We start from the raw sequence: 19,106 nt of genomic DNA on the forward strand, positions 1-19,106 counted from the left end.
ACGGGCCGGGGCATGTTGGACCTGGCGGTGGAGCTTGCTACACTAACCAGCGTGGTTTAAGTTCTTTAAGGGATAGTCTTCCAGTAAACAGTAGCACAATAATTCTTTGCGTTTGTGGCAACTAGCAGTCCCCCGCTCTCATGTAAGTTATTCACAAGAGCTAAGAATGAAAATGGTTTGAATTCCAAGGGTCAGTGATTCATTACTTATGACAATATTTGTCGGAGTTGACAACAAATATGACTACTTTGATGTTAATCGCCATGCGTTTCCAACTACATAATTCAATTACCTACCTATATAATAAATAGGCCTTCTTTTGAGGCGTGTGTGAAAAACGGGTTCTGATGTGGTTTACATTTGTCAGCTTTGACAAATTAATTTGCACACTTTCACTTATATCATCACATGCGTTGGGCACAGAAAACGCGTCCTCTGCTGAGGCGGAGGACCGATAGCATTACTCATCGTCTCGCTCACAATCAAGATTTGGGAGTCGTATCTCGGATGGGGTGCGATGATGTCATTGAAAACTTAACTCGCTCCCCCCATTCAGGAGCGGCGGGTTGTACCACTGTGCATTTCAGTTTTCCTCGCTGAATCCCTAACCAGCGCACAGCGGAGTGGAGCACACAGAGCGGACGCATACGTTTAGCCAGCTTGCTACGGACAAACTTTTCTGTCCGCAACGCGCGGGACAAAGGAATTTATTGTAATAACAAGCCCGTTAAGAGGGCGAGTGGGAACTTACAATAAAATCGTAAAAATGAACCGGAGTTTTAATAAATCTCAGTCTTTGCGGTACTTGGACTGCAGTGCTGTTGAAGTTAAAAGCAAGGTAAGAATGTAGTTGGCTAGCTTGCTTGCTAGATTGTTGTTTATCTGTTTTTTATGTTTAGAGGGAAAATAATAGTTTTTGGTTCATACGTGTTTGTAAATAAACGGTGAGCTAGCAGGTACTACAATAAACCAACTGACTAAATCCAGGAGATGCTGAATGTATAAAATTGCAAGCTAACATTAGATGGCTACAGAAAGTCTACATGCTAGTTAACATTAGCTACTTATGGACTCAACACATTTTCAGACGAATTACAGCGATCAACCAGTTTTATCGTTGTGATAGCTAGTGGCTAGTTCGCTGGCTGCGTACAATGTACGGTAGGAAACTAGCTAGTGGTAATGTGGAATGCAAAAAGACATTGTGGCATGCCATTAGAAATCCAACTCTTTGCTGGTTAGCTCGCTCCAGAGCACGCTAAGGACGGGACGGTGTTGTTAACTCTTTCCACCAAACTTTCCATGCCTTTTCCCCCGTGTCTACGTGGTTGTGTTAGTTTGGGGACAATCGCATGATTCCTAGGCAATCACGTTTCTTGGACTTAATCGAAAGTATGGACACTTGCACGCGTCGCGAAGTTGAAACTGTTTGTGATGGGGCTATGGCTAGCCATCTCGATTGTTTTTCCTGCACACCCACAAGCTGTAACGTTATACTTGTAAAACGGGAAATATGAGGATTTTCAGGAGGGTTCGGGTTAAAACATTAATACGAGGAAACATCACCTCGTGTTATCGGAAACGATGTCGTGGCATTAGCTCTTTAAGTAACCATGCAATATATGACTAAACAAACGAGCCTTCGTGCGTTATGGTGTTCTACTGATTGACTCTTTCCACGGACTTGACACTTGCAACGGAGTCAGTGTTAGGTGATCGGTACTACTAGTCTGGATAGCAGCACATTGCTGTGGTTGACAACACGTAGCATTCCTCGGTGGTATCTGTAATCTCCATCGCGATGCTTTTATATCGTCTGTTAGAAAACTGACCGAAATTGGAATGTTTAAATCAACGACAAACCTGACGCGTGAAGGATTTACGTTGTTTCACAAAAGTTTGAAAAAGAATATGCGTGCATATGGACAGATTGTCGCGCTCACAGAAATATAGCCAACACAGATCCATTACAGTGTTCACTGTTAATCAATTTACCGGTCTCCTGTAGGCTACAGTAACTTATTGAGAATTGAGCGTGTGCCGTTTACCCATATCTCCCGGGTGAAGTAGTGTTTACATCGTAGCCAGTTCTTGAACGTGCTAAAACAAGTATATCTAAGATCGGTGTTGAAACAGCTATGGAAGATTACACATGCACTCAAAAATGGATCCACAATATTTTGAAGTGACTTTTGTTTCCTCACGATCTAATTTATGGTACATAAGAATGTAGCAGATATGTCGACCTGACTCGAAAACTGGAAAAGTAATTTGTGTGAAATTGGAATAAGGATACAAGAATGTTTAATTATAATGCAGTTTGTACACTTCACAATCTAAACAACATATGAGATATAGGGTGGTTTTGTGTGTGTGTGTTTGTAGTTCAGTCCCTGTGTGATTGCTCTCAGCCAGGTCAGACCCTGGAGGCCACAGGAATTTCCTCAGTGCTCACAAACACCCAACCCTCTCTGCACCATGCTGCTAGAATCTGCTGTCTAAGGATTAAAAGTTCCCTTCCATAAACATTTACCTTTAGCTGACCTCGTCCATGTATTTCCCTCAACCACAAAACTGAATATGTGATATGTTATGTGAATGCTTATGTATAGAAGTGGTAGGGGAAGATGAACATTGTTTTCTTGAGACAGTTGTGCAGTGATGGACTGTGCGCTGCATTTCAAGTTAAAAGTACAGAGAAGGTAAATTTTGTTGAAATGGCTAGGTTGGGATAGACTTGTTTGTGTGTGACCTGGAGCAATGCACAGCAAATTTTGGTGTGCCAGTCCACCTTTTAAGATGTTGTGCTCTATCTGTCGTACAGATTACCTTGTAGTCTTTTGTTCGGTTGCCCACACATCCACAAATGTGGGGTCAAGGGCTCTTCTGAAACATAGAGATTGACCATAGTCCAGTGTGTTTGCTGTGGTATGTGGCAAACAGCAGGTGTTTCAAAGCCCCTGTAGGTTATGTCTGAGTAGAAAGTGCCTGTGCAAGCCCTTTTCTTGTTATAATATGTAATTTATTATGGTCTTTCCTTGCTCCTCATGCGGCCGGTACATTAGGTCAATGGGGTTGGGTTCAGTAAGCAAAACACTTTAGAGGCTTTTACATGCAAGGGTTGATGGGATATGAAGTTCAGAGCTGAATATTACACCAAGAATCCAGGTCGCATGTTTAAGAGCATGGTCGTCCTCTTGGCTGCCCGTCGTGGCATGGCTGCAAAAAAAAAAAAAACCAGTCTGAAGCGGAAAGTGATCCCTGAGCTGCAGCTGCGGACGCGACCTCCTGTCTCAGCACCTTTGCTGGGCGCTGCACAGCGTTTTCCGCCCCGAACTCAGGTTGCGGAGGTGCGGTGGAGTGGTGGGCTCCGTTGACGAGGCGCACGGGCGCACGGGCGCTTGGCTCGCCGCCAGGCCCGTTCCTATTGTTTCAGCGCACCCCGGCATGCGGCCCGCTCCAATTCACAACGGGGGCTGAAATTCCAGTCCGCTTATCTGCGCTGAAAGAGCGCTTTGTTGCATTTAAAGAAGGCACCCTTGGGCTTTTCTGCGCTGGAATCGTTCTGATCTCGGGCCGCTTAAAGTTTATTTAATGGAGTCATTCTGTGTGACTTCTGATACGGCCCCCTCTTTCTTGAAAGTTACCACATGCAATATGCTTCCCTGGAAGGAACCGCACAGTCAAATGTTTAACCATTTTTCAGATAAGGTTAATTGAAGTGGCTATCTTTTGAATGCTTATTGCCTATTTAAGCTTCCTTGAAGACATTTTAGCTTCTATCTAAGCATTCTGCACTCTCACATAAGTGCTTTGCTCCGTTGTATTTTAAATGACAGTTTTTTATTTTGTACAGTTAAAGTCTTGCACCACAAAAACCCAAAAGTGATATAATGACCCAGATGGAGCCTCCTGTTTTCTGGAAACACATCTGAATTTTTCAAAAAATTTTCTTGCTGGTTGAGGATAGTGTTGCATTGACTGACCTGAGAGAATGTAACTCAGTGTAAATAAGATGAGCATGAAGTGCTATAATGTAGATGCATCACAACAACAGCAGCAGCCAGCGGTAAGCAAGGAATTCCATCTTTTTTTTTTTTTCCTAAATTGACTTTATCTCATTACTCCACATGAGTCTGGTCGATTATAATGTGAGCGTTGTCTCTGATGCCGTCCAAGATATCCCGCCAAGTTTGCGGAGATATAAGCGCGCAGGAAAACACGGCATTGTGGGCCGCTGAAGGGAAGATGAATTCATTTGTGCTGTCACAAAGCTCTCCTTTGTGGCCCTGCGCTAATGTGATGAATTGGAATGCCAGGCTTCATTCTCGGTCATTGTGGAAGGGGCAGGTCTATTTGTGGCCCCCTTTCGCCGTCGGGGCAGTATCGCCAGCCCGAGTTTGCTCTGCACGTCGCTCACAGCGTGGAGTGACAACATACCCTGACACTAACCAAACGTTATCTTTGTCAGTTTGATGGCTGCAGTTTTAGGGGACTTGATTTGCGACCATGCTGCCAAGTTTTAGATGGCAAAGTGAAGGAAAGCACAACCGATTGTGATTAATTTATCTGATATGTTTGGCGTGATGCAAGATGTGGCTTGGTAACGTATCCGTACGCCTGTCTGTCAAACGACCACCTCTACAGAACTAAATAAAGCAATGAGAGCAAACAGTTGAATAAATGAAGCTTCAAGGCTTCATGTTTATGTTCAGGCAAATGGTATGAGAGGTTGACAGTTTGGTAGAAGAGCCAAGAAACAGTTCAGTGCTAGTTGCCACAAACGCAAAGAATAATTATGAAACTGGCGTATTTTGCTGTTGTTGCATTGATGGCCTCTGCCTGTCTCAGCCTGCAACTGATCCCGAAGCAACAGAAACACCTGTGCTGTCATTGCGGCGGTGATATATTTCACAGTTTTGAGGAGGAAAAATGTTTTGCTGTAACCTTGTTCAAACTCGCTTTTAACTGTCAAGGTGGAAGAAAATTGTCTTACAGGCTTAGAGCGAGCTTGTCATATTGATAGAGGAATGCAGTTCAATTGACAATGAATTTCTATTTTGGTCCATGTAATGGGCATGTAGATATTTTTACATTTTTATGTATTCTGAAAAGTAATGGGGTAACATAAAAATACTGTATTATTTTTGAATATAAATGTTCAAATTTGAGAGTGGGCATTTTGTAAAATATTGTGGTATTTGATGGTTTTTTTTCACATATTCTATAGGACATATGTTCAGATCTCAAAAGGTCTGGCACTCCAGCACAGGTCTGATGAAAGCATGTGGAGACCCCTAATCCAGTTTTGGTTCTCTGCATGGTGTTTTAATATTTGCCAATAGATTATGGCCATGGATTATTGATTTTGGCTAGTAAAACTTTTTTTTCAGTTCTTATGTCTTGTAATATTGTATATATGAAGAAGACCATGATGGTTTGATGTTTTTGATGACTGACTGTCTCTCATACCTCAAAGCGCTTTCATTTCAGTGGTTTTCAAATAACACTGCATTTGAAAGGGCTTGTAATTACATGTGCTGGTGATTATTCAATGGGGGCTGTCTCCAGATGTCCAGGGGGCAGTGGATGTGGCTTTTATATTGTCGAAGAACAGCCAGACAGCTGTGTGAAATTTTTAATCAAACACACCTTGGGTTTTGGTAACGGTTAAGTTTTAAAAAAACTACTAGCAGTTTAGTTCATGAATATTCCGATTTGTGTCAAATTCTGATGTGTCTGATGAGCAGAACCTGAAGAAAGTCAGTCATGGCGTGGATAGTTGACTGCTGTTTTCTGACTGACTGGTGCAATCTAAACCGTGTATGATTTGGTCTGCTTCTGATGAGGTCACTGGCTGAGCAAACAAGCCGTGCAGGAGTACAGTATCGCTTCAGTCCTGAATAACCAAACACACAGGTGTAGTTTGTCCTCGGCGAAAGTTAGCTCAACACGACTCTGGTATTTGGAGAAAGCTGACCTTGAACTGCAAGCTACCGTGGTCTCTGTTTTATTTTCGGTGGCCTGTATATTTATTTATTCATGGTTTCTGTTGCTCCAGGTTTCAGTTCTGCTCTTTCTGAAGGTGACTGATTGGCTTCTTCTCTTAGTGATGATGAGAGTTGAATCTGGTGCTCTCTCCTCACCACCATCTTGAACAAGACATGTAGTCCTGAGCAAATTTGAGCAAAGTGCTACGTTTGGCAGGGTAAATCTTAGGCTCCAGAGCTGTCAGTGGGGTTCTTTTGTTTGCTCCGCACACCGGCCCAGCTAAGCGTTGGCGTTTTTGGCATGAGAGCTGTGATGCGTATTTACACAGCAGGGGAGGGGGGGGGGGGTGTAGATGTTTGTGATGGAAGTCTGCATTGTGAAACAAGTGAAGAGAGTGTGTGTGTGTGTGTGTGAGAGAGAGAGTGAGTTTGCATCTCACATCTGGTGTCACGCCTGCCCACCAAACCCTCCCATGTCCAACCGATCATATTTCACCCAGTAATGACTCACTGTAGACTACTAAAGCGGGCTTCTCTTCTTGAGAGGGTAATTACCTCCTGCAGCACGATCCACAAATTACTGGTATAATAATGTATCATTTCTATTGTAAGGACAAAGTCAGCCCTGCATTTTCTAAGTCATCTCATTCATCACTTAGCCCACGCACCCGGTCTTTGTGTTTTCACTGTTTATAACAAGTCGCTTGATGAGAGCCATAACCTTTGGATGACTCTGTGCTCTTTCTCTGGTGGTCGGGTGTCTCAGCCAGGACAGACAATCGCTACTCTGTGTTGCTGCGAGCAAACTGTAGCTAAGTGTGTTTGTGTGCAAGCACGCGTGTGTGTGTGTGTGTACGTGCCCGCGTGTGTGTATGTGTGGTGAGAATAATCACATTGAAGTCTCAAAAAAAGGACAGCTTGTCTGTGTTTGTCTTGGATCAGAAAGTCTGCAGCACAGATTATGCCATTTTTCTTGCCATTTTTCGTGTGTGGCCTCCATTCGAGGTGGTCGGTTTGGCTCATGCCACAGATCTTCTATTGCGGCTCGATATTCAGCTGAAGCATCTCTTCCCTTCTCCATCCAGGAGGTTCCGCTTGGTAACAGTAGTTTCCAGTGCTGTCTGTTCTCATGCTTGCTATTGGTATTCTGTTTTAGGCCATGCCCCTTCAAGAATATTCACAAGTCACCAAATCAACATTTTACGGCTTCAGCGGTGGCAGGCACCGATTTGACCGATTGACTGATTTCACGGATGTAACCCACACCAAGCTGACCATCTGGTCCGCATATAAATGATCTGTGCTCATGCTGTACATTGGACTCTGTTACCTGCTTTGTGCTATTATGTGATTTTTTTTTTTCCCGCTGGTCAGCAACACATTTCCTTGTTACAAAAGCCAAAACCACAAACTTTGTTAAATTTGCATAGCTAAGAGCACAGACCTGCTTTGTTTGTGCTTTTGGTCCTGCGGCTCACAATTCCAACAAGAAAAAAAAAACAGATTAGACGAAGGTTAGTAGTTATGTTGGCATCACTCCTCTTAGTGCTAGTAGGTTACTGAGTTCATAGAATTTAGTGGAAAAATGTGTTTCATGTAACAATGTTCCAGTCTATATGCACACATTGTGTCCACAACAGGACTGACAGTGCTGACTCCAGTGTTGAAAGAATATTGTGCTTTTCCATTCTGTCCTCAGTCCTTGATGGCTGTGCCTATGACCAATACAGTCATCTTGGTGCTGTAAATGGATTGGCAAACTGCGCTTTGTTTTGAAACCAATAAAGCATGGTCTGGTGGGCACAAGGGTACAGCTCAGTACATCTAAGCCTAAAAGACACATCGCTCATCAAAACACTGCATTACGTGGGTCAGAGCGGGTGAGCCATGCCTTAATTAATCTAACATTAGTTTTTTAGGCTTTCAAACTAGAATTTCATTTGAAGCCTGTTTACCAAACTTTGGGTACAATTGCCTGACAGTTTTGTTTTGTTTTTTGCACCAGATGATATCTTGTTCTATTTTTTATTACCTTTTTAGTTTCATTGATAGTTCCTCCTCATAACCCCTCATTTGTTCACAGTAGTGAAGTTCTTAACACACAGGACTGTTGCTAGGTGGTTGCCTAGCCAACCAAAGAGCCATTGATTTGTCTGTCCCTCCCTTAGCTTAATAATTAGGTTGTTGTGAATGTTGTTTCAGGGTCTGAAAAATGAGGCCGGAGACATATCAAAATGTGGGTAGACTTCTTCTTTGGTGGGTTAAAGTTGCAGGATCACTAGCCACTCTGGCAGGTGCTTTTTGCCTAAAAACGTGAAATTATCACAGCTTATTATTTTAGTCAAAGAACCCCTTTTTTACTGTAAATCAATGGCAGGAACCCTCTGTCGTTTTCGAGCCATGAAATCTTGTGTTGGTCATCTATGTACAATCTGTGGTTTTTCAATCACAAGCTACGTGTGAGAGCATGATGCAGATTGTTCCATAGGAAGATTCAGCTTGGCTCCACAACTTATTACCTAATTTCCATCTGAGAGATAGTTATCCTTTTCCATGTGTTTCACAGTAGCTGGTTTTACTACCAATTTAAAACTAAAAATTACATGTGTGGAAAGTACTTTGTGTGCTCTGAGTTTTAAGCCCTGCCAGGTACGCCCAACAGAAGCACTTCGTAACACTTTAATAACTTCTTTTTGCATTCACTAATATCTCATATTTTGCGCTTGTATCACAGACTCTGGAAATGCAGGAACTATTTGTCTTAGCTGTTGTTCCATGGTCACACATAAAGTATGTCATGTTTTTGCGTGATGTTTGTTATTCACTTTTTCACTTCTCAGCACTGTCTCTAGATGGACTCTTGTAGTCAGCAGTTCCTAGGGAAGCTGTGCAGTTGCCTCCATCGTCTAGTTCTGTGGTAATGGTATGAAGACAAGAGTGCAAGGCTTAAGTCTGCATCACCACCCCTCCTACTCTCTGCCATGGTTCGGTTTCTATGGCAACCTCCCTGCTAAGTTTGGTTCTTTCCTGTTCTCTCCTTACCAGTATGGGGCCGAATTCAGGAGGTTTTCGGTGGACCGGTTCAAGCCGGGGAAGTTCGAGGAGTTCTACAAGCTCATCTTGCACATCCACCGGATAACCAACATTGAGGTGATGATCGGCTACGCAGACATCCACGGGGACCTGCTCCCCATCAACAACGACGACAACTTCTGCAAAGCCGTGTCCACCGCCCACCCACTGCTCCGAATCTTCATACAGAGACAAGGTAAGGCCTCGGTGAAACTAAGGAAGCTTCCAGAGCTATGAGTTCCCTCCTAATTTTGGTCTACCCCTTGTGTTCCCTAATTTGACTACTTTTAGTATCTAACAATATAATCCAGTATTGTTAGCCTTGGTCAAATCCAGAAAGCTTCCAGAACTAGGTGCTCCCTCCTAATTTGGGTCCACCCCCTTTTATTATCCAGTATTATTAGCTGGTCATTTATAAGTCAAAAAGTCAGTTATGTACTGCAGTCCTCAGCACTATTGTCCAATGAGTCCTTATTTTGGGGATTTAAAATTAAAGTAAAAACTGCACTGGCTCACATGCTGTTTAGGAAAAGCAAATACAGACCTATCTGAGTAAAATTACTCAGCGGACTATATCCAGCGGGACGTAGGGTTGTGGTTTTCGCCCTCCACAGCTCACCCTCTGTGGCCGGCGTCACTTGACATTCTTCTCTCTTCATCAGTGATCGTTTAGTACCCCTGTCCTTTTTGATGGTTTGTATCAGCTTTTCGCCTGGTTGAACAGCTGTGTGCTGCACACGACAGACACGGGGGTTAGATTTAAAGCCGCAGGACATGTGGCTAGGATACAGATTCCAGTGAGGCCGGTGGTTTTAATCTAAGCGTGCCTGTGTCTTCCAGAGGGAAACGTCTGACCAGCCTGACCATAACCTCTTATGAGGAAAGACTGGGTCCAAACCAAGTCAAACATTTGACCTACGAGCTGATCAAATGTTTACCATACAGGATAGTATCGAGGAAACCAGACAGTGTTTGGGTCTGCTCTTTTATGCACAGTCGCTGTAATATCTTGCCATATCTGCATGGACATTTGAATATTTTTTAAATGAATATTCAATGAAATGCTGCGAACACATGTTTTTCTGATGGTTGGCTCAGTCTTTTTGATTACTACATGGTGTGTGTGTGTGTGTGTGTGTGTGTGTGTGTGTGTGTGTGTGTGCGCGTGCGCGCGCACGCGCGGGGTGCATTGGTGGGGGGTTGAGTGGGGGTTGTCAGCCTGTGTTGGTGGGCCCTGTCCTCGCTGTTTTTGTCCCTTCGAGAGTTTCGCTGTTGTCTGTAGGAAACCCATCGCCCCAGAAGTGGGTCATAGGGTGGCTTGTCTGCTGGCATGCCGGGAATTACCCAAGAACAAAAGCTCTGCATGAAAGAGGCTTCTCACAAAGTAATCCGAGTACAGGTCCAGAGACGACTCTGGCGTGCCTGAATTAAAATAGACCCTGGAGTACACCAGGGACGGAATGGACACAGCCACTAGCATACAAATGAATTCGTCACCATTCTTCTTTCATATGGTTTGGATTAAAAAAAATAATAACCCTCTCTGGAATTTCAGGGTCAGCAGCCTTGTTTTGTTAGACATGAAGGCAACTTGGTTTTTTGGACAATATTTACATAATTGAAATGCAAATTTGCCAAAGGACGAATTGAATGAAGTGTGGCATTCTTGTAATAGAATCGTAGGCCTGTAAGATGTGCAGGCCTGAAATTCTATTACAAGAATGCCACAGTTTAACCCGTGACTCTGAGCAGAATGAGTGCACTGAAAAGCTGTCATTTTCTGTCATGAAACAGTTAGTGTTTAGAATGAACGGAGAAGTGAGAAGTGTTGGGGGCAGAGTAGGGTCTGTTGCTGGCACACATTTGGTGATTTCTGTAACTTTATGCTAAGAAATTACTGAAATGTTCCATGTTGGTAAAATATAATGAGACTATAATAAGAGCGATAGTCTTGTTGGAACCAAGGCATCCCCTCACTCATCACAATTGGAAATGAGACTGAACACTGATTGCATGTGTGTTTCAGATATGCTAACGAGTACTGGAAGGAGTTTGTGGAAGTAGAATATTTACAAAGTAAATTTTAGACCGTGTACTTGCCATGGTGGCCCTTCTCAGTACCCGCATTGTACCATTGTGTTTTCTGCTTGTGTTGAAAATTTAGTCATTTCCCGTGAAATCTCACTAAACCTGAGAAAACGCACAAGATATTGAGTAAAGCTCTCTTCATTTAGATTAGGCTTGTCGACCCATGTAAATCATGCCAGTTCCCTGAATATTGAAAATAATCAGATCGTAGGAGCTTCGCTCAGGTGACTGTGAGGCCAGGAATAACGTCAGGGTCAGTGTGTTCTTCCGCAGACTGCATAGAGGTGGCTTTTCACTAGCAAAGGTGAGAGGTTGTCAAAGAATTCCTGTACCTTTTCTCATTGAAGCTTTTAGCTTCTGGTAACATGCAACCGCACATGTAATTTAACGGGCTCATATTTTCCCTTGAACAAAAGAGAATAGAAGCGTTGGCTTCTTTACAGTGGGATCAGCATGTTGTTGTTTGTAACATTTAATTAGCTAATTCAGCTACATAATTTTGCTTTAATGCCACATTGCGTGCTGACAACCATTAAGTCGTTAAATTCTAATTGTGAAATAGCTACATGGCAGCAGATCAAATCTGGAAAATTGCTATTTGTTGAGCTATTTTTTGTTTAATTTCATGACACTGACAAGCCTATTTTGTTGACTCAGTAATGCATATGAAGCCCTTCAACAGCATGAAGGCAGAGGATGATGGGCTTGGTACAGTAGTACTGTATCTAATGCATTTTGCAAATAACCATGAACTCTTCACTGCTTTCACAGAATTCATTGTGAATTGCAAAGCAAGTTTTTCTTTTTTTTAATCAATCTATCCATTCCTATTGGGTTCTGTGAGCAACTTATGCAGAGAATATGAGGCTGGTATTAACTAGGCCCAGTGCATCATGGGAGAATGGTTCGGTTGTCCTCTCAGGCATAGCTGGGAGTGGGGGATGGGGAGGGGTTATGACCCTTAAGGTGACGCTGCTCTGGGCATTGAGCTCCAGACGGTGAATCAGCTCGCTGTCAGACAGGGTGCTTAATTCTAATGCAAAGATTGTCTCACCACACACTACACACTCAAGCTCCAGCATTCTCCCGCTACCCAAAGGCAAGACAAAAAGTTCAGTTTCTGTGAGACACCGTAATGCTTTTTTTTTTTCTCTAAATTTCATTTTAACTAGGCAGGCTTGCACTCGAAGAAGCAGAACGAAGCGATTCAGTAACTATGTCAACCGCCTAATCAGTGGCACTCTGTTTGAAAACGTCTCGGCAAGCCGAGGGGCTCTGTACGGGGGCAGAGACGGCCCACTGCAGCGCCAGCGGCTCGGCCGTCTGTGCAGGTGCTGATCTCTGATCTGTCGCGGGATTAATAATGTGCTCTGATCTGTGGTTAATGTCTAATCTCTGTGCTGGCAGGGGAAGTTACCTGGAAGGCAGCCCACTGCGATGAGAGATTCTCTTGTTTAATTGAGTCCGGTCGCGCTAAATCTCCCCCCTCCCCCCCGCCACCCCCTGCAACAGGACGTGACTTCCCCCTGTTGTTTTTACTGACAGGTAACTGGGACACCGTCCCAGAGCAGAATGGATCAGTTTTTTTGGATCATTGGCCACGTGTGGAGCAGCTTGCCTGTACCCTTTTTATTGCTGTGTTGGCTATTGTTCCCTTTGAGTTATTGGTCAGACAGTTCTCTTTTGAATTACTGGTCTACAATGAACTAAGGATTAAAGATGTTCTACTCCTTTTTTTTCCCAGGGTAGGATTTGTTCAGCACAAATGCACTGTGCTGCTGGAGTAAGCAGGGAAAAGATCTCCTGTATAATTCTCTGTAAGCCTGAATTTTTTTAGGAACCATTCCATCTTCCCTAACACAGTGCCTAAATATATATTGTTCCCATGAAGCCCAATAATCTGTTCAAATCCTGTCTTCTTGAAAGTTGATTACCATTGAAAATGCAGTGAATTTAGAGGGTTGAATTGTCCGTTGGTTTGGCAGCCCTCTTAACCACTGTTGTCAGGCTCCCTTCTTGGACCTAAATATGTTGGTCACTGAGCTTGGGAACTGTCGCATGCCGCCTCTCATTCGAAAATATGGAGATATGTGGCATGCTCAAGAACTAGTGAGACGGGATTGGTGGAAGAGATGTGTGGTGGGGTGGGGGTAGCAGACAAGAAGGGGCAGGGTGCGAGGGGGAGCCTTGTTCAGTTGGCGTCCTGCGGTTTCCTGCTCGGCCGCTGAGAATGGATGGATGTAATTGTACCTGGCCAGTCATGTGAATCTTGCCAGTCACTCGCATTAGCCTCGGGTCAAAGGGCACCACTTGTGTGTCTTTGTCTCGTCCGGCTGACAGCTCAAGCCGTTTTCGCAGGCTCCCAGGGCTGGTCTTGACCATTGCTGGACTCCCCGCCCTGCTAAAGGTTGCTTTCAGCAGCATTCAGAATGGTTTGGGTGGATTTTGAAAAACGAAAGAGAGCTTTTAAGAGATGACTAAGAATCCTTAAAGAAATGTCACTACCACCTTTCAACATGCAAACCGTTTTTTTTTCCTCTGATTTTGAACTTTTATTACTTCTTAATTAAATTGTAGTTGTGTTCTTGGAACACTTAAGTAATTATAGTTGTAGACCTAAAATGTTTAACGTGTGACTTCTGGTTATTTGTTGTATTTGATTAAGGTGATATACAGCAATGGCTGTGTTCATTTCCCTAATCAATTTTGATGGGATAGCTTCAAAATAGGATTTTGATGTCCTTTCATTTGGAGTAAACTTTTTTATGAGTCAGGATTAGGTCCAATCTCCAAAATGTAGTGAACACTGAGAATTAGGGCCAAGGTCGTTTCAGTAAGGCTAGGTGGTCCAGCTCACAATATGTTGTGTTACATAAACAGGCTCTCCAGACTTACTTAATACCAGCTGTGCAGGTTTTGTAAGAGCTTTGATCATCCTACTATCAGCTGTAAACTTGAAGCAGGTGGGACCATGGTTGTATTTTATCCAGCTCTATATCAGAGAATAATTAGACTCACAGTCCATTGTGACAGCACTGTTCAAAGCCAGAAAGAGCCCATCTGGATAGCTGGAATAAAGCACCACACTCACTCATAACAGGTCTAAGCCTTAACTTGTACCAGCCAAATGACCAAACGGAAGTGTGTTTGTTTTGAAGCTAGAATTTTAGGCACTAAAACTGCATTTTATAGCATGTTTTGAACTTGGAATAAATCAGAGTTTAAAAGAGGAAAATAACATAGCTTGCCGTGTGTTGACACTTATGTGCCAGCAGCCTGCTATTAAAGGATTAAAGTATTTTTAGAAGTGTGCTAAACTATTGCTTCACTGCGTTTGGCAGAAAAGATCAGGAGTTTTGTTTATGTTTTGAAGACACATGTCTTGTGCTTTCAGTTATTTATCTGTATCTCTGGACATGTTGTCAGAATAGTTTTTGGAAGAATGGAGGAGTTGGAAATAGGAAAAATCCAGGACCGATCACTTTTTGAACCGGTTTACTAAACATTGTAAGTCTAGCCTGATTTCATTTATAGTGTGTCATAGGATTTTATTTTGTAAGTATGCCCTTATTTCTGACACTGATTTTGTCTTTCTCTGAGATTGGTTGAAAGAGAGGAAAATAACCTTTATTTTGGGTTTTTACAGCAGGGAACCGTTACTGGGATTGACAGACAAGATTGGTGCTATACCTTGCACTGTTGTCTCTGAAGCATTTAATGTACCAGTGCCATATACCATGGCCAACCTATCCTCATGTGATGTGTGTGGGAGGAGCTGTGGTGGTGGGGTTAATGACATGCGACACGCTTGTTGAAGGCCACGCCCCTTCATGGTTTCTGAGGTTTCACTCACCCCCAGGGTTTGCTGAACTGGGCACCTCCAGATGTTCATCCTCTTTGATGATTGTGTTTGCAAACTCCTTTACGATGCATGGGTCTGCGGGCTGGTGATTGTGTACTGGGCAAGGCCCAGCGTTGTGCAGGGGAACTGGAGACACCCCCTGACACACACACACACCTGCGCACAATCACCGGCCCGACATTAAAACCAGACCCGCCCCTCACAGCAAGCAGGAGGTACATTTTGAGATTAGAGCACGCTGCATCTGGAAGGCATTCGTCATTCACCTGGAGGGAAACAGAGAGGCCACCCCCACCTCTCTCAGGCAAGAGGGCAGCTGTTTTGCATTGGCTCTGTAATGGAATCAGGGTGAGGGTTTTACACATCAGCACAGGCCTGTACTGAGCTATGAGTGCGGTGGCATGACAGTTTATCTGTGGGGCCAGTTCCTCACACTCTACTTTTTTCATTGTGTCATAGCCTTACATTGTTTGTCAAGTTTATTCTGTGCTGTTTATTTACAGTATTGGTGAGGAAATAGGCTGGAGAGCTACTATGACAAGAGCTCAATTGGTGGATTCAATTCAGGCATTGTAGTGGCCACTATAGGGTAGCATTGAGGACCCTTCCAATTAAATGATGAGACTGGGCAGCACAGCAGTTATCACAGAAATCAATTGCCTCAGAGCTCATCCTGTCACTTTCTTTGAACATCAAAATCTTAACTTGCAAACACTGATGAGGTATAATTCACCTGTCTTTCACCGATCAAGATTTTTCTTTGTGCAGATCCTCAATAATATTCAACATTTAAGCCCATAATATTTCCCATATGTTCTTCTTGGAGGAGAATGGTGCCCTGTGACCCATTATAGACTTGGCAGATCCCTTTGCGTCCCCTTTTTGCAGGAAAATTAGATTTTACGACTTTCACTTAACCGGCAGCTTTGTTTAAGCAAAGCGCAATGCGATTAGCAAAACAGAATTAGCCGGTCGGACATCACAGAGACAAAGTTTGTTTGGTCTACCTCCGATCCTTTTGTGTTTTTTTTTTTTTTTTTTTGTGATGTTTTTCTGGCCGTCTACCTCGGCAGCCTTTTACAGGCGGCAGCCTGCACATCTGGTTGGCTCAGACCTCAGGCCATGGCGGTTCTGAGGATCCCGCTGTGATGACTGTGTTCCACTGTCCACGTGCGCTCTATATTCAGGTCTCCAGAAAGCCGCATGGCAGCTGCTCATTAGCTCCGCGCAACTTTCTTTAAGCAGAGCGGGTTAGAATTAGATTTAAAAAAAATTGCATGTCACTGGGAATAACTGGCTGATAATGGGACTGAAAAACACAGCTGTGGTGATGTTGTTGTGAAGAGACAAAATTGTAATGATGTATTCAGTCCATGCAAGCAAGGGGTTGTGAGAAGGCTGAAATGAAATTGCTGTTTCGTCCTGTAGTCTATGCAAGCATGTCAGAGGATTGTGAAGCTTGTGTCAAACTAAAAATGCATACCATGCTAAGTTTCTCAATAGAAAGATAGTTTTGGTTGCTCTCTGCTTTATTTTGCTGTATGTTATATTACTGTATGTATTAATTGTTGAGTGTGTAAGTGTTTGCTTTTAATTTTTCATAGATGTTAGCTCATGCCTTGTCTTATGGAAAGAGCACCACAGGACAATTGTGCTCTCTTTTCTCTTAGTATTTTGACAAAAATATTTTTGTTTCATGCCACAAACTGGCTTTGGCCACCTTGGTGAAAGCTCCAAACACTATGAGAAGCTGTGTGAATTGAGCTACGTGTTACTCATAGATGTTTTTATTTCCTTCAAGTGGCTCCAAAAGTTTTTTTTTTTTTCACCCCCCACTTTCTGAGCTAAAACTGCTGATCCCGGGAGCAAGGCGTTTCCGCCTCACAGCTGTGGTTCTAAGGGCTGTGCCGCAGCTCTCGGACGCATCGCGCTGCAGAAATATTTTGTGGCCAAGCTTTCAGTTTCACATTGTTCGGGATTAACAGTGCCTGTGCAGGAAGTTGGCTTGGAGCAGAAATGAAAAGTAGAGGTGGCACGCTGCCCAATAGAAAACAAGCAGGGAAAATAAGCACATTGAGGCAGGAAGGAAAACAACATTTTCTCTGGAAGGTTTTTTTTTTTTTTTGCAATAATACTGCAGAACTTTTGGACAGGGATGAAATTTTATTTCAATTGTGATAAATGCCCCTTTTTCCATATGGGCCACCCAATCTAGGTTTAATTACTTTGCTTACCTGGTAAATTAAGGAAGTACATTGACAGTGTGCTGTGTACCATAAAGCTATGTCATCTCATTAAATATGTATGTTGGGGTTTGTCAACATGTAAATGCAATTTTTGCTTAGCTTAGCTATCCACAAATTCAAAAATACATATATAGACCATACATATCATCACCGGGTTCTGATCTTACTGTGTGCTAGAAGTCAGTAATATTCAATCAGTAACCGCTGTTGACTTAATGAACAAAATATAGTTAGACACAACAGTAATTAATTTTTAAATAATGGATGTTTTATGGTTGTGACAATTCAGAAATCGGTGCACTATTTTTACGTATGTCCGTGACATTAATTAACAGCATTAAAACAGTTTAAAAAAAGGTACACAGCTGCAATTTTTAACAATGTTGAACCACAGATATAGTCTCCAATATAGCTGCATATGTGGTGCAGGGAATATACATTACCATGTACATTCATGTCTGAATCATGCCTGTGTGTGTGTGTGTGTGTGTGTGTGTGTGTGTGTGTGTGTGAGAGAGAGAGAGAGAGGGAGAGAGAGAGAGAGAGAATCAGCAGAATGAGCCTGCATATCCTCAGCACATTCTTGTAATCTGAGCCATGTGAGGGACTCCCACAGATTGGCCGGCCAGGGCAGGGCTGGGCTGGTTCTGGAAGGCTCTGGACCAGAGCTGTCCCCACCTGGGTCAGTCCCCCTGCAGGAATCCTGCTCTGTCTCCCTGCCCCTTGTCAGAGGAGGCCTGCCTCCCTGCTCTCCTAGGTGATATAAAACAATGTTGTGTTCCGGGAGCACTGGTAAAAGTCGTGTGTGGGCCCTCCGCTTGTTAACCGCCCCTCTGATCCTCACAGAGAGAGAGCCGCAGTAAAGACTGGGCGGAGGCGAGGTTCGCTTGTTAGGCTGCCAAGCTGGCGCGGCAGCACCGTGCCTAATCGAGACCCCGGTCGTCTTGCGTGCCGTCTGCCCCGCCCCTCAAACGGGGCCGTAATGGGGATCGGCGATGAGGCCCTAAATCAAGTCATTCAGGTCATCCAGAGGGGGCCCCTGCCGCCCCTCCTCCATTTCTCCCGTGTGGTGCGGTCGTAAACTCAAGTTGTGCCGTTGTCTTGCCCCCCAGCTCCCCGTGAAATTTCTCCTGCCGCTGTTTGTAGCTTAACGGCCCTTTCCAGGAAAAGGAACGGAAGTGGTGTTTTTGTTGAGCCGTTTTAAATCTCCCCCCCCTCAGATGTGTCTCGGCCCAAATCTGCATGACGCTCTGGGGCAGTTTCTGCCAAAGCGTCCAAGCACAGGGCGTTTGGGAGGGCGCTCATGCATCCAGGCTCGATATTTACCCCTCTCATGGAATTTCTTCCCCCGTGTTTCCTTCCCCTGCAGCCTCAGCCTCACCCCTGGGCCCTGAGGTCACAGCGCCTGCGTCCCTCCAGGCACCTTGCAGCCGCCTGCTCCATTCCCACGGTGGTGGCGGGGGCACGGTGGAGCCGCGGGTTTACCTCGGTTAAAGCGAGCTGTTGTGTTTGGCGAGAGGTCGGTTTGGAGGAGCCCTTTTTGTTTTATGGGCCTGTTCAAAAGCGCTTCTGCTCCCACAATTAAACGTGCTGCCAGGCAGATGACGGCGGGGCCCGGGGGAGGGGGGGGGGGGGGGGGGGGGGACCTTTCCCCTCGGTTTGCAGAAGCGTTTCACTGTTCTCAGCGTGTGCTTGTTTCTAATACCTAACATTATCTGCTTAGCAGACACTCAAATGGAGCACACCAGTGCAACGTCCATGGCTAGAATATTGTACATTTATGCAGCAGGGTATTTACTGAGACAATTCAGATTAAATACCTTGCTCAACGGTCTACAGTGTCCCATG

General features: G+C 44.1%; 1 protein-coding gene across 1 annotated transcript in view; it reads left to right on the top strand.

Moving 5' to 3' along the window:
* Positions 1-620: 620 nt before the first annotated feature.
* Positions 621-19,106, top strand: part of pard6gb (par-6 family cell polarity regulator gamma b) — a 40,946-nt gene continuing 22,460 nt past the window's right edge. Inside the window, exons 1-2 of the mRNA XM_036515575.1 lie at positions 621-838; positions 9,036-9,258. Of these exons, the coding sequence (XP_036371468.1) occupies positions 767-838; positions 9,036-9,258 (295 nt within the window). The 5' untranslated portion in view covers positions 621-766. The remainder of the gene's footprint in view (positions 839-9,035; positions 9,259-19,106) is intronic.

This window comes from Megalops cyprinoides, chromosome 21 (genome assembly GCF_013368585.1).
Source record: "Megalops cyprinoides isolate fMegCyp1 chromosome 21, fMegCyp1.pri, whole genome shotgun sequence".
In the NCBI taxonomy this organism is placed as follows: domain Eukaryota; kingdom Metazoa; phylum Chordata; class Actinopteri; order Elopiformes; family Megalopidae; genus Megalops; species Megalops cyprinoides.